General features: G+C 40.1%; 1 protein-coding gene across 1 annotated transcript; it reads left to right on the plus strand.

Annotated features, from left to right (window-relative positions):
- The first annotated feature begins 377 nt into the window (after positions 1 to 377).
- Positions 378 to 13051, plus strand: LIN7C (lin-7 homolog C, crumbs cell polarity complex component). Its single transcript, XM_035550214.2, has 5 exons — positions 378 to 464; positions 4972 to 5090; positions 6187 to 6258; positions 6601 to 6810; positions 9478 to 13051. Exons 1-5 carry the CDS (start codon positions 428 to 430, stop codon positions 9631 to 9633), a joined length of 594 nt encoding a protein of 197 aa, XP_035406107.1. The 5' UTR covers positions 378 to 427; the 3' UTR covers positions 9634 to 13051.
- The last annotated feature ends 2133 nt before the right edge of the window (positions 13052 to 15184 follow it).

The raw sequence follows: 15184 nt of genomic DNA on the forward strand, positions 1-15184 counted from the left end.
GGTGTTCAAGGAAGGGTTGGACGCGGTGCTTAGGGATGTGGTTTGGTGGGTGACATTGGTGGTAGGGGGTGCTTGGACCAGATGAGGTTGGATGGCTTTTCCAACCCTAATGGTTCTGTGATTCTGTGTCTGTAGGCGCGCCACTTTCATGGGGGAGCTCAATGCCCGTCGCGGGTGTTGCGGGGCTTTGTACACGTTCCCCACAGGGTGACTCGGGGCGCACAGACGGATACACTCCGTGCTTGGTGTTTTCGCGCTCAAACGCGCCCCGGCTGAGGTTGGCGGAGGGGAACACAGGCGCGGGCGCTGCAGCCCAGGCGGCCCCACGGAGCCACCGCCCCCCACGCCTCGACCCCGCCACCTCCCTTAGCAACGGCCGCGCTTCCGGCAGGCGCGTCACTTCCTGCGGGGCCGCGGCGAGGACAAGATGGCGGCGCTGGGCGAGCCGGTGCGGCTGGAGCGAGGTGAGCGCGGCCCCGGCAGCCCTGAGGCAGCGGCGAGCCGCGGGGCGGCTCGGCCCGGCCCGGCTCGGGGTGCTCCCCTGGCTCCCCCTCCGTGGTGCAGCCCGCGAGGGCTTTTCTCGGGGTTCAGTTTGGTTCCGCTCAATGCAGGTCTCCCGTAGGTGTGCCTGCTTCGCCAGTGCCCGAATGCTGCCGGCTCCTCGTTTCTGTCACGTGAAGAGTTAAAGTTAAACGCACAGCCTCAGTTTGGGCTCGTTAGGTTGTGTCTGGTAGCAGCGATCGGCCTGTCTCTGCGGGAGGCAGCTGACACACGTAGGAGCCGTCAGCGCTCGTTCGTGAGTTCTGCTATCGCAGCCTGACGCTCCTGTTTACATCCCGATTTTCCACTTAGTAGCTTTGATTTGTGTTGTTCGTGCTGTGTAGTGCCTAGCTAGAGCTAGCAAGGAGAAAGATAAAGTCCGTTTGTGTCATCTATCCAGTGCTTTTAAGAGCATGAGGTAAGTCTCCGCCAGTGTGGTTCTTCCTGCCTTTGAAAAGGAAGGCGATTACGTGGAGGGCAGGTGACCGAACGAACCGTTCCCCTGTTGCCATTCCCTCTGGGTCCACCGGCTTCGCTCAGAGCGCTAGGTGCCTCTCTGTAGGCACATAATGCGCTGTATGTACCCACTTTATTGTGCTAGCTGTCGTCACATGTTACCTTACGCAGAATTCAGGTCTGTTTGCCCAGCCCTCCATCCCGCTCCACGAGTAAATCACTTGTAATTTGTGAGGGAAAGCCTGTGAATAGTGACTTATGTAAGAACTTTACTTCCCACTCCACAGCTCCAAAGCTTCTTAATTAGGGCAGCTGCTTTGGCAGTGGATTAGTTGCTCTTGGTAGGTCTGCTGAGTTAAACCTCAGGCAGCATCCTCCTCCACCTCATTACCCCGCCACTATGCTCTATCCATGAAAACAAACAAATCTGCGGAGTTACTTGGGGATCGGTGGAACAAAGGAGCTATTCATTCTTCTGGCAGATTGGTCTTTTTAAGGAAAAGAAGAAAAAGGGAACACAGTGTAATGGACCTACAAAAGCAAGCGCTCTATTTACAGAAATAAACAACCTCTGTTAATTGTGTAGGGTTGACTGCAGATAACCTTATGATGAATCATCATCGGCTTGAAAATGAACATCACTGATGTTGTTAGCATATAGCATTAGAGAAGAGAGAATAGTGTAGAAAATGTGCTGATTTAAAATGGTTACCATATGCTTACCATGAGGGCAATTGAAAATTCTCCCCATCTGTTCTTTCTTCCAAGCTACATTGCAAAAGACACCACCCAAATTTACTGGAGTGCAGGGATCCAACAACGTTTATCACTTAGAAATTTTTCTTACGTTTTGGTGGTGATGTGTGGCGAATCTGCATATTCCTTAGGCGTCCGTGCTGTTTGAACATAAGCAGCTAAAGTGGTTAATCAGGAGTGTCTATGAGGACACAGCATTTTCCCTCTTTATTTGATTCACACATGCATGGAGTGGTGGCATCTCACTGTAGGTTTGTTTTTGTTTTTCCCAATGTTATTTTAGTTTAAAAGCATTTTCCTTTCAGGTTTCCAGTCTGGTAACCTGTGATCAGAAAAATAATTCCTGAAGAATGGGCAATTAATCTAAAGAGGCTGAAGAGGTTAAAAGAAAATAAAATTTAAAATTATTTATGAATTCTGTTTTGCAGTGAGTTTTATGGGGGTTGTTTGTTTGTTTGTGTTTTATCACATCTGGAGTTACTTCTACATTGTTCCTTCTTGAAATCCTTCACGGAAGCAGAATTCTCTAGTGTTCATTTCTGTCTAATTCTGAACGGTTGGCTAAACTATAGTGTCAGTACTATGAGGAAGACAGCTTTCAGACAGCTGTTTTTTTTTTAGTAGTTAAAGTGCATTTTTGCTTTAGTTTCATCTAAAATAAAACCTCCTCATGTGCAACCTGTGTGTATCACGGTAACTTTTTGACAAGCTGAATCTGTGCTCTTAGTTTGCTTTTTGAATGACCCAGCTGATTCCCAAGCTAGCTGATTTTGCCTTAAGGTATAAAACGCTATATAGTTAAAGTCTGAGCTCTTAGGAGACGCAGGTAGGAACTGTATCGAGTTTATTGACGAAAGATCCATGTTATAAAAGAGAAATTAGCAAGTGGAGTTCTGGAGTCCTGATTACTGCAGCTACTCATCGGATCAGTAGACTGCTGTCACTTTTTAAATTGATTGTAGTATCCTAATCAAACTGTTAGGTAAAAACTTCACACACTTACAGCATAACACGATTGAGGGACCACAGGCGTGAGAACTGCTGCACGGAACGGTGATCTTCATATGCACGAACCATGCATTTGTCTGCAAACATCTGCACGTATTTGATAGTTGTATTGTAATTTACATAATTACCAGACTTCTGTCATGAATATATGGAGTGTTGCGGGATTGCAACTGCTGCTGTTGCCAAGGGAGGTGAACAGCTTCTTCCTTCCATTTGTTGATCGTTCCACTTCAAGCTGTTCAGTGCGAGACTTCGTGAAACAAAGAGAATTTGTGCTGCTGATGCTGAACATAGAGATTCCTGAGAATTTTAGTCAATTTGCATCAGTAAGATAAAGAGATTAATAAACAATCGCACTTAGAGTATCTTCAATTTCATTATATATTTTTTAGTTAAAAACAAATCCTAGTGTGTATTAGGAAATTAAAAGTTTTAGGAGCATTTTCTTCATTTGTAATTTTTGTATAAATAGCAACTATGCAGTGCCTCTGTGACACTAGTTCCCTGCAGACTTGCGGTTAGTAGTAGCTAGAATGTAGGTTTTGACATTTATTTGTGTTAGGCACCTGATCCTCTTAAAGCTTGAAAGAGCCAAAAAATGCGTAGTTGTCTTGGCATGTGGAAACTTCAACTCTCATGTGAAATAATGTGTCTTGTGGCCGTGGCTGTGATACTTGGGTGCTCTTCTGTGAATGAATTTTTTTTTCCAGTCCATGGCACAAACACAGCTTTAGCTGTGCTAAGGGATGACCAGTCTGTTAAGCTGGACTTTGTTTAATTGACTGTACCACCTGATAATCATTGTGGCAGTCTGTAAGACCTCTGACCGATACCTTACAGAACTGGACAGTGTTAGCTGTGGGTTGTCTTTTGTCAGTGCATTTCACCTTAATTTCAGAACATAACGATCAATGTCTTTCCATCCTGTTGTGACTCCTCACTCCTTACACTCCTGTGCTCTTGCAGACAAGTTTGTGGCTGTTGAATGTCTTCTGTGCTGGTACAATGCCATCGAGTGGACGTGCATTCACGTGAAAAATGATTGCCTAAAGGTTAATTACTGAAAAAAGAAACTAATACATTTGGGACGTAGCCGTGTCCCAGATTTCAGCCTTTTCTAAAATGATCAATGTTTTATTTGTATAGTAGATTAATCACTGCTTCTTTGTGCCTTTGTGGTAATGAAGGCAATCCTTTCTATCTGCTTTTCTGAGAGATTGTTCTACTTCTGTTCAAGGACTTACGTGATTCAGAATCGTCGCTAATGTAACACTCTGGAAATACAAGTGAGGAATGTTAATCCTTTCTACTCTTGAAGAGCTGCCTGCAGCATATCACGTAGCATTTGATGTCATGTTTGATGCCCATCTTAATTGGTACTGGTCTGAAATCAAATCCTTCAGAGGGGAGTTTGGTTTCACCAAACAGCATGTGCATTTATTAGAATATCAACAGGGTGATCTTTAGGGACAAACGTCTAGGATCTGGGAAAAAGGTTTGGGATTCAGGATTCTGGGCTACAGAATGCTCAGCTGAGATTATTGAGGAGTTTAGGTCGTTTTTCTAAACGCTTTGATAAATTAGATACATCAGGGATAGAGGAAATAAGGAAGCATTTCAAACTGGTAAAAGACCTAGCCAAGCTTTTATGATTCCAGACTGCTGTCTGGAATCCCGTTAATGTAATTGCAGGCTAGCGGTGCCTGAATAGGCCAGATATTACTCAGCCCTGTTGTGGGGAAAGCATTGGGTGTACGCTTGTTGAACTAGGTTTTGAATGTAAGAGGAACGTCAGCATGCCTGACAGCACTCTAGGTGGTCATAACAAAGTGATATCCACGCGTTAGATAGATTGTGACATTCTGTATGTGAAATGTTGGTAGTATATATTATCAAAGAAATATTTCAGCCTGATCTCAGCTTCAAGGAAAAATCAAATTCTTTAAAATATGGATATGGTAGTGTTATCTCCAGATTGTTTACAGGCTTGTATTGCTGTGCTTGACCTACATAGTCTGCAAATAAGGTGCTTTATGGTAACATTTTTAGATACGTAGAGGTATGGAAGAAATGAAACTATAACATAGTCTTAAGATGTACGCAAGCACACACAGACTGCTCTATTAACTCAATTTAAAAACAAACAAAAGAAAAGCCACCACTAGAATCTCCTCAGGCATTCCTCTTTACCAGTGCTTTGTTTTTCTGTAGACATCTGCAGAGCAATTGAGTTGCTGGAAAAATTACAGAGAAGCGGAGAAGTGCCGCCACAGAAACTACAGGCTTTGCAAAGGGTCCTTCAGAGTGAATTCTGTAATGCTGTAAGGGAGGTAAGTTAGCTGCGCACTGTTACCTTGCATTAAGAATGGTACTCTTCTTTTTATGTGCAGTTCAGTAACCTATTGTTTTTCTTTCTAAAACTGAATTTGACTTATGGATCTTTTTGGAACAAGACTCGTTTTTAAAAGTTCAAGAGAAAATAATTTGGGATCATATAGGTGTGCTAAGTAATGGCTCAGAAACAAATTACTTACTAGAGGTTATTTTGAGGGTCTGCCCTTACCGACAGCTAGCAGTCTGTTATTCTGTTGGCAGGTAAGAATGGGTAAAGTACAAATGGCCTCTGTTTCTTTTAAGCCAAATCAGCATCGTAGCCTTGCACCACCTCTTCCTCATTCCAGATACTCTTTCAGAGATTTGAAGTGATTGAATGTGCCCTATAATTGCTGTTGGCGATGGTGCTACCACCGGTGTTAACACCTGCAGTGATTTAAAAGATCTCTGTAGGCACGGAAGTTGTGTCAAGGACCGTGTGTTTATTGCTTAGCAAATCCAGATGATTGGCAGGTCAATGTGAAGATGTGGTTAGCTCTAGGTGTGAGCACCTCCCTGGCATTAGTGTTCTTATTGCCTCTGTGTTTTCAATAGCCTTTCTTTTCTTAAGATACTCAGTCTGTTGCATCAGTTGAAGGAACATAAGGATTTGGGGGGAGGGGCAGGGGCTGGATGTTCGGGAGGGCTTTGAAGAGCAGTCCTTAAATTAATTTTTCGTGCATCGTTATGGAAGAGTTCCAACTTGAATCAAACGTGAGAAGGTAATCACCCATATCTCCAGTCAGGTGTGTTACGCTAGCAATAAGCATTTCTAAATTGATGATGAGGTCTGCATGCCACAGATGGAGGGAGTATTTGGGTTGAGACCTAGAGGATCCATGGTTTAACCAAGAAATAAAGATGCTGAGAGAGTTATTTTCTCATAGTATGGGAGATTCTCACTTGGCACCTTGCAGTGAATTGGAGAGCAACTTATTAGAGGTGTAGGTTTTTTTCATCTACACAGTTTTAGTTGTAACTGGTATTTTGTTATATTGTTTAAGCGCAAAAATAACTGTTTTCACCATACTTAAGCTGTTTTTTTCCCTAAAGGTGTATGAACACGTATATGAGACCGTGGATATCAGCAGTAGCCCAGAAGTCAGAGCTAATGCAACAGCAAAGGTAAAAGCCAAACTGTAGATTAAGTAAAATTCAGTAGTTTGTTGCTTTAGAAGCAGAAGATGGGTATTTAAAATTCAGAAGGGTATTATCACGATGTCTGATAAAATGGATAAGCATAATGGGTCATTAAAAAGTATAATAAAAGACTTGTTATTTTTAATTTTTTTACATTGGATTTTATTCTTAGGGTTCTGAATTTTTCACACTAGTGTTGGTATCTAGGAAATTAATCTCATTTGTCTTGTACTTCAGGATAAAAATAATTTTTCAACCTGCTCACTGTGTCTAGCTAAGGGGTCTATATTTAATTTCTTATAAATAGGAAAATCTTATTTCTTACAGGCCACTGTAGCTGCATTTGCTGCTAGTGAAGGTCATTCCCATCCCAGAGTGGTTGAACTACCAAAAACTGAAGAAGGTCTTGGATTCAATATCATGGGAGGCAAAGAACAAAATTCTCCGATCTATATCTCTCGAATTATCCCTGGTGGTATCGCTGATAGACATGGAGGCCTGAAACGTGGAGACCAGCTTCTTTCTGTAAACGGAGTGGTAGGAATTGGTTTTCACTTTACGTAGCAGTAACTACTTGTTTCCACTTGGGGGCATACAAAGAATATACATGGCACGAGCTCAACGTCCTCTTCTGATCTTGGCCTAATTGGTTCTTTTTGTCCTTGCAAGAACATCTTGCTTAGGTTTCTGAACTTAAGTGTGTGCGGTGAGAGGCCTTAGAGTATGCTTTTGTTATCATTCTCTACTGGGAACTGTACTATTTATGTCAACATTTCAGATTTTAGAGGTGGTGTAAGTCTAGTCAAGGTGTGGTTTTCTGAAATAACAGTGAATTGCCATTGTGGCTTCCTGTTTGATCCAAACTTGATGATGCAGATTTTGATTAATAGAGTTTTCTGTAGCTTCTAAGGTAAGTAGTAAATTAGGTTACATTGCTGTGGACTGAGGAGAGGTTCCTTGACATCATTATCCCAATAAATATGCTAGTGCATAATGAAAGCTGTATTAAGATGGAAGAACAAGGTGGTGTTACCTTTGGTTGTGTGATTTATTGTCTTCGCTTAAGTGTACTGAGCTCCAAAAAGAGCCTTTCTATCATTTGAAGGAGTATATGTCTGATGTGCTCTGTAGCTATTTATTTTTAGTAAGTATCTTCTTCTGATGAGTTACAGTACAAAAAGAAAAACACAGGTTGACTGGAAAGAGGAGGCTGCGGACAGGATTTGATTTAAGACAGCTGCTTGTCAAATGCGTCTAAATCTCTCAAACTTTTGGTTTTATTTACAGAAGCTTTTATCATATGGTAGCTTGACATCAATGTTCTCGTAACTACATCTGCCAACTCAATTTAGCTCAACTCTCAGTCTTGAAATAAATTTCTGTATAGCCTGAGTGTTTTTTGGACTCACAGAAGGAATGGAGACTTATTGGCTGTCTACTGTGGGAGATTCCTGCTAGCAAGGACCTGACATGCTTGTCTCCTGGCTGTTACCTGGGAGTCCAACTGTTCTTTTCAGGAAACACACCTGAAATCATGGCCAAAGTGCTGCAACTATCCCTGTCCTAGCTTTCCTAGTACTTTAAAGTATCAAGGGACAAGTCTACTGTCCCTAAAGTATCAGCTGTCCTCAGATGAGGCCTTCCCCGCCCACAGACCCTCCTAAAGAAAAAGCAATCACTCCACCCCAACCTGATCCTGATCATCAGACAGTTGTCACATCCAGCAGTGCCTGAATCTGTGTGCATACATGTATATAAGTATATAGAGACATCGTAAGAATACAGTAAGTGCATAAAATACTGTGAGAGTGCAAAACCCGACTCAGAGGGAGAACCTTCTGATGTTTACAGATGGATTACTGTCATCTTAATACATGACAGACATTATTGTAATTGTAATTGCTAATTTAATACTTGAAAAGTAATTTGCCGCAGCCAAGGCTGCAATGAATGTGCCTTAAAACAAGTTGTGGGGTGTTTTTTTTTTCCTTTCCCACTGGGAGATTTTAAGTGTACTTCAGAATTTTAGGTGTTTGGATATAATTAAGCATAAAACTTTGCCAGCTTTTTGTTACCAGTTTTAATTGGAACAACCTACACATCCACTTGAATAACAAACACGAAAGCATTCAACTGTATGTGTTTGAGTCTGACAGAGGAGAAATATCTTGGGTTTTTTTAACTGTTGTCTTTCTTTCTGTAAGTAACTTTATAGTAACGGGGAAAACCTCCAATCAACAGGTACATCACCTGCCTTCTAGCTTCTAATAGCACCCGTGGGAGGTAGGCTTGGGGTAGTCCCATCATTGTGTTTGATAAGTTTGGAAGAAATAAGTTGTGCTGATAGAATGTATGCTATCCAGGAATGTATATTTGGATGCAGTTGTTGAGAATTGTTGCTTAAATTTTATAATAGCATGAATCTAGTATAACCTTAATAAATTGTGAGAGTTGTTTTAGGAAGGGTTTTTGTTGTTTTTGCTTTGATTTGTGTTTTTTTGTGTGTGGTTTTTTTTTTAATCTGTTCTTGTTTATTTGGGCTATGTTGCTCTTGATCAGTCTAGAGGAAGTTAATCCCAATACCTTGCAGTTACGATTAGACGTATATGGAGTGCTAAGACAAGCAACGTGCAGTGTGTTAGCTGTCCCATTGCACCTGCCCAGTAGATGCCATTTTGCCCAACATAGGATAGCATCCAGAAGGCAGCTACCTTGCAGGGTTTTTTTTGTGGGGGGAGAGGGGGGGGGGTCGCTTGTCCTTAGCTAAATGCAAGATAATTTGAAGTAGCTTATTAGGTAAATTGAGGTACACTACTAAATTTAAAATGCATGACAAAAGAAGAAACAAATTACAAGTGTCCTCCTGAAGTTGTCGATTTTTAAATATAATTTCATAATTGCCTAATACTCTCCTTATTTCACTTACCGTATGTAGATGAGTAAATGTATATAAAGGCTCAGCATAAGCCTAACCAGAAGTTTTGCACTACTCTTACTAATATTGATCAGCATATTTATTATCACTTCTTAGTGATATCCTGGAGAAAAAATCCTAAGCTTGGGTGACGTTGTTCTTGTGAAGTCTTCGAACTAGAATATTTTAATATTTGATTATATAGAAGTTGTAAAAAAAAAAAAAAAAAAAAGTCTTTTTTTCTGTGTTTGTCCTTACTAATATGATACTTAATGCTTTATGCTTTGCAGAGTGTCGAAGGTGAACACCATGAAAAAGCTGTAGAACTGCTGAAGGCAGCCCAAGGAAAGGTTAAATTAGTTGTACGATACACACCAAAGGTCCTGGAAGAAATGGAGTCAAGATTTGAAAAAATGAGGTCGGCAAAACGCAGGCAGCAAAACTAATGTTTGTATGCAATAACTTAAAGAGAAAATATATTCCATTTACATTGTATAGTTTGCTTTGTGACTCAGTCAATGCAATTCCTGGGCTGCAAAAGATACTGTCATTTTCATAGAATCGCAGAATGATTGAGGTTGGAAAGGGCTCCTGGAGATCATCTCGTCCAACCCCCCAGCTAGAGCAGGTTGCTTAGGGCTGTGAGAAATTGAATTCTGAGCATCTCCAAGGATGGAGACTCCTCTACAAGATCTCTGGGCAACCTGTTCTAGTGTTCTGATCTCTCTCACACTAAAAATGTCCATTTTTATGTGTAAATGGAGTTCCTTATATTACAATTAGGGGCTGTTGCCTCATGTCCTATCACTGTATGCTACTGAGAAGAGTCTGGCTCCTGGTTTTTTTTTGTTTCTTTTTAACTCCTCCACGTCAGGCATTTACAGATATTGGTAAGAAAACCCCCGAGCCTTCTCTTCTCCGAGTTAGACAATCTCAATTGTCTCAGTCTCTCTCCTTGTCTGTCAGATGCTCCAATCACTTAATCATCTTTGTGGCCCTTCGCTATATGCCCATGTCTGTCTTCTACTGGGGAGCCCAAAACTGGACCCATCACTCCAGCTGTGTCTCGTGGGGGCTGAGCAGAGGGGAAGGATCACCTCCCTCGCCTTGCTGGCAGTGCTTTTCCTAACGCAGACCAGGAGGCTGTCACCTGTCTTTGCTGCAAGGGCGCATCGGTGGCTCGTGACCATTTTGGTGTCTTTCTCTGCAAGCTGGTCAGCCCCCAGCCTGTACTGGTGCATGGGATTGTTCTTCCCCAGGTTCGCACTTTCCTTTGCTCAGCATTCAGATTCTTGATTGCTCATTTCTCCAGCCTGCCAAGGTTCCTCAGAATGGCTTGCTGGGAGCGTACTCAGTCCCATCACTCGTGTTATTAACCAAGATGTTAAACAGTATGGATCCCAGTAGTGACCCCCTGGGGTACATCGGTAGTGACTGGCTTCCAGCAGGACTTGGTGCCACTGATGACAGCCCTTGGCAGTTCAGCCATTTTTAGAATGTTTTCAGTTTCCATGCATTTTTCACATTTTAAGAAGAATGTGTACTTTTAAAATAGCCTAGGAGACCCTGAAAAAGCATGTATATTGATTTTTATAAATCTTTTTCATGTCAGACCTTTACGCATGAAAGTGAATTTACAGATTTTTGAAAGGCATTTAATAAGACCTATTTCTACAATTGACATCACTTTTTTTTTCCCTATTTTATTTTGGCATTATTTAACATTAAATCTGAAGGTTTTTTGCTGAATTATTTTGGAAAAAAGATTCTTATGTAGCAGTATTTTGGCACTTTTCTTAAGAGCATGTTATATATCAACTACAAAATGTAATCATGATCTACTATGTAACTGATAACAATACCAGATTTTGTAATGCTTTGGTGAGTACATTATTTTTACACTTCTGCTAAATCGTAATTCGTTATTCTGAAAATTTTATTACCTCACCTGTAAATAATCTACAGTTGGTGTTCTCATATAATGACTTTGTAATAGCTGACATTAACAAATTTGCAGCAATCAGTCTTTCCTGTAACTTATTTTGTACTAATTTTAAAGCAGTTAGGGGGAAAAGATGTAATTGTTTGCAGTTCTGGATTAAGTCTCTATATGTATTTTTATATTCAAAAACAGAAGATATGTTAATGCAGTGAAAAAGAATTCCAGAAGTTTCCCTGACTTTCTGCTGTTTAAAAAAAAAAAAAAAAAAGCTGAATTTAACTGTCATACCTCTTTTGTGTTCTTAGTATGTCCTATTGTAAAATCTTACATACAGAGTGACTGTACAGAACTTGGAGTTGTTAGTATCTAAATTACTGATTTACTGATTGTTACATTTGTTAGGGTAAAAAGTTGCGAGGCTTACATGTTGCGTAACCCTAACGTGAACTTGTCTGGGGTTAATTGCTGACTACTTCTGATTTGGAGGGTTCACGTTTGTACTGCAGAAGGAGTAGCATCAACATCGCTGTAAAACGTTGTATGGAATGGTGCTGTGGTGGCAATAAGGAAATCTCCAGGTATAAACAATGTCTTCTTCCAAGTGTGGTTGATGATGGCTCATTTTTTGTGTGCCATTCTAAAGAACCTTTTTCTGGACAGAAGTACACTTCTGTGAATCTACCAGGTTTGAGGCTGTACTTGTGTAGCTTAGTTTATTTTAAAAGCTTCACTTTTGGGTATATATCTATAACTAACTTGATTGTCTACTGGGTGTCTGTTAACTTGTATGGCAGCTATGAGTGCATCCTAATTGACTCTTGGTAATAAAATTCTTAGAGACTTAAAAGTGCAGTTCTGACCGTGTGGCTACTCCCTAATTTTTCCACATGGAACAGTACGATCGATTGTGAAATAATTCAGTATGTGAAAGAAAGTAAGAGGTTAAAGATCTAAAAATGACAGCATGAAGTTTGTACTTCTTCAGCTAATCTATGGGAAAAGAAAAAAATGGGATTGCTACAGGCCAGTGAGAAATGTGATTGCTTTCTGCATGTTTGCAAGCATGGTCAGTCTGCAAAGAGAAATTGAGATTTTAAAGATACTGATAGTTTGAAAATGCAGTATAAATATTTATCAGTTAGATGACATTGAGCACTGAAATGCATGGTTGATTATCTGTCATAGGTCTCTATCTAAAGGCCTCATGTCACTGATAGGACCATGTTGTTGAATTGTATATTTTTATGGAACAACTAATGTTTAAAGTATTGAGACCAAAATCACTAGTCAGATCAATCGTGGATGTGTTTTAATTTAATTGTAAAATAGTAGATATTTGCTTTAGAGCTATATATAAATATATATATATATTAAAGAAAAGTGTGGATACAAGATAGAAATGTGCATTTTAAAACATGTATCCCTTGGTGTTACTGAACAAAGCAGTGGTTTTTGTTACTCTAAGGAAATAACTTTAGTGTAGCTAGAGCTGCTAAATGCCAGTAGCGTTGTCATTCTGAGTGGAAGCATTTGGATACAGTTTGTCATCCACTACAAAATGTGGGGGAGTGTACCAGGGCATATAAATTGTATGTGTAGAATTTAATACCAAGTTTTTTTTAATTGCAACAACAAAAAACATCCAATAAGCAGATAACTTGTTAATGGTCATCTTTTATTACTATGAAAACCCTAGTATATTGAGGAAAGGGTGGATTAAAATATGCTGAGAAACTTGATTTCTTTTACTACTGAGCAGTGCCTGTACTGTGTTAATATGCAGTCCCTACACGCTTGACATACTTGGGTGTGCAAACAGATTAAGAAGAGATAACAGTTCTGCAGGTAACTTCTGCATCTATTGCTGCTGTGAGGGATCTCTGGGTTTTATCAACAGAAAAATAAAAGGTGAATTTCATGTGCATTGTGTTTGTGTGGTTTTTTTCTGACTTTCCATTTTTGGTACTGTTTTCAGGCAGCTGTAGTTGGGTGTTTATAATCTCTGGGGCATAACATAAACAGTGTATGTGTGTGGGCGTGCAAAGAAAACTTTAAATCCTGGGTTTTAGTTTGTTTTCCTGGTTGCTTATGAATCTTGCCTTTTCTGCCCTATGTTTTGTGATGTGTTGGAGAGACGAGGAGAAAATTAGAATGCTATAAAGGGCATGTAATATTGTGGACCTCCTGCATTTTAGAGACCTCCTTAGTTTCAGCTGCATGAACTTACATGATGCGTATTATTCTGAGTCTGATATTATCTTCTAATTGTTTGAAGCAAGTATCTCCAGTAATGAGATGTTAAATATCTGTAATTCCTAGCTTAAAGACCTTGTAAGGTCTTTTAAGAAAAATGTGCCTGAAGTTATGAACTGAGATAAAGGCAGGAGAAATGCTTCAGTTCTGAATGCAAAAAGATTTTTTTCATATAGGTAGGCTGGAGTGGGAATTGAAAATATATGCAAAAATATTTTTATATTTTTTTTATTTGATACAGAAGACTGGTATCACATGAATTGGAAGTATGAGTTTTCAATTTAATTTTAAAAAAATCAAATAATTTCCATGATCTGGCTGTGTTCTTCTGAATGTAATCCAGATTCATAGAGAAAAGCTCTGAATTGCATTTTAAGACTAAAAGTGAATCGAAGACTGAATAAAGGTAATGATGTTTCGTATCTTAAAAAACATGAGCTTATCTACCTCGTGTTTTTTATTGAAATTACAGGCATAACTACTTTGACTTTAAAACAACTGGGGAAAAAATGGTAAAACACCTATTTCTACTTGACTTCTGATGTCAACCATGACCTAGCAGTCAGTATCCAAACGAGCTGGAAAAGTACTTTGTCAAAGTACATATGCCTTCTTAAAAGTGCATCCACTGAGCAGAACCAAACTTTTACACATAATAGACAGAGCAGCTGTTTCACTGAAATTATTTTCCCCTCCCAATAATTTCTCATGGAGGTTCGTGCTGGGTTTGGTGCTACTGTGTATTTTCATCTAAGTTTAAAACAATGCTAATTGGAAAAGGCAAAACTTGTATGTATCTGAGACTGGCTACGTATTAACCCGATGAACCCTGCCTGCTGCACTCCTAACACCTTGTCGTCCTCAGTTTGCTTGCTGGTGCTGGCACTCGCTGGTTTCTGCCCACGTACTGCGCCGGTTCAGTTCAGTAAGCTAGCAGAGGCCGGTGAACTGTGTCTTAGTTCTTTGAGTTTTTCTGTTGCCTTAAGCGAACTCAAAAAGTGCAGCGTATGGTCGAGGGAACTGTGTTGGTGCACGGGAGGGTGTGACCACAGTGGATAGACAAATGGGGTGAAGTGACATGGAAGCCCAAGAGTTGGAGTCAGCTGGGCTTCTGATTAATCCTGATTAGAAGCTAATTTGAGAGCTATGTTCCTATGCAAGATGTGTGTGAGTTGCTTAGAACCAATTGTGTGGCCTGATGAATGTAGGTATCAGGAGGCAAAGTTGTTTTAATAGGGTTGGCAAAAAATGGTTTTCCCCAGCCATCTATCTATATATATAGAAGGCATTTGTGTAACGTCTTCTGTCTATAGGGCTGTTGGTTATTAGCAATGCTGTGTTAATGACCAAGCAAAAATACTATAACCTACTTCGGGCATGATAATTGTCCATAGTCCATAGTTTGCCTCTTCTTGAAAAACACATCTGCTTTCCCCCTTTAAAAGTGAAGGAGAAAAGCCTACAAAACTGAGTTGTATTCTAATACTTGCTTGCCAAAAAAGCCTTCAGATTAGACACATGCTAATCTTTTCTTCCCGCTCTTCAAAGAAGAAAGGCGTATTGTTGCACTTTGCAAGACTTGGGGAAACTTCCTCTACTAATTTCAAAATGAGCTGTCCTCAGATACCTATTATGATCTTAGTATCTGTTTAGTTCTGCCGCTTGATGTATTGACAAATCTTTCATATGTAGAAGCGTTTCTGTTAATACAAAAAACAGAGTAAAATCAATACATTCTGATATTGCTGGGTGATCATCTTCAGTTTTAGAAAATACTGCTTTGAAATGTGTCTTGTTGAGAA

Source organism: Cygnus atratus, chromosome 5, assembly GCF_013377495.2.
Source record: "Cygnus atratus isolate AKBS03 ecotype Queensland, Australia chromosome 5, CAtr_DNAZoo_HiC_assembly, whole genome shotgun sequence".
Classification (NCBI taxonomy): domain Eukaryota; kingdom Metazoa; phylum Chordata; class Aves; order Anseriformes; family Anatidae; genus Cygnus; species Cygnus atratus.

Bases quoted from the DNA above. Each gene is read 5' to 3' on its own strand.
- LIN7C (XM_035550214.2), top strand. From the start codon at position 428: ATGGCGGCGCTGGGCGAGCCGGTGCGGCTGGAGCGAG. The intron at 5,091-6,186 runs GTAAGTTAGCTG...TTTTCCCTAAAG, and splicing joins TCTGTAATGCTGTAAGGGAG to GTGTATGAACACGTATATGA. The intron at 6,811-9,477 runs GTAGGAATTGGT...TATGCTTTGCAG, and splicing joins TTCTTTCTGTAAACGGAGTG to AGTGTCGAAGGTGAACACCA.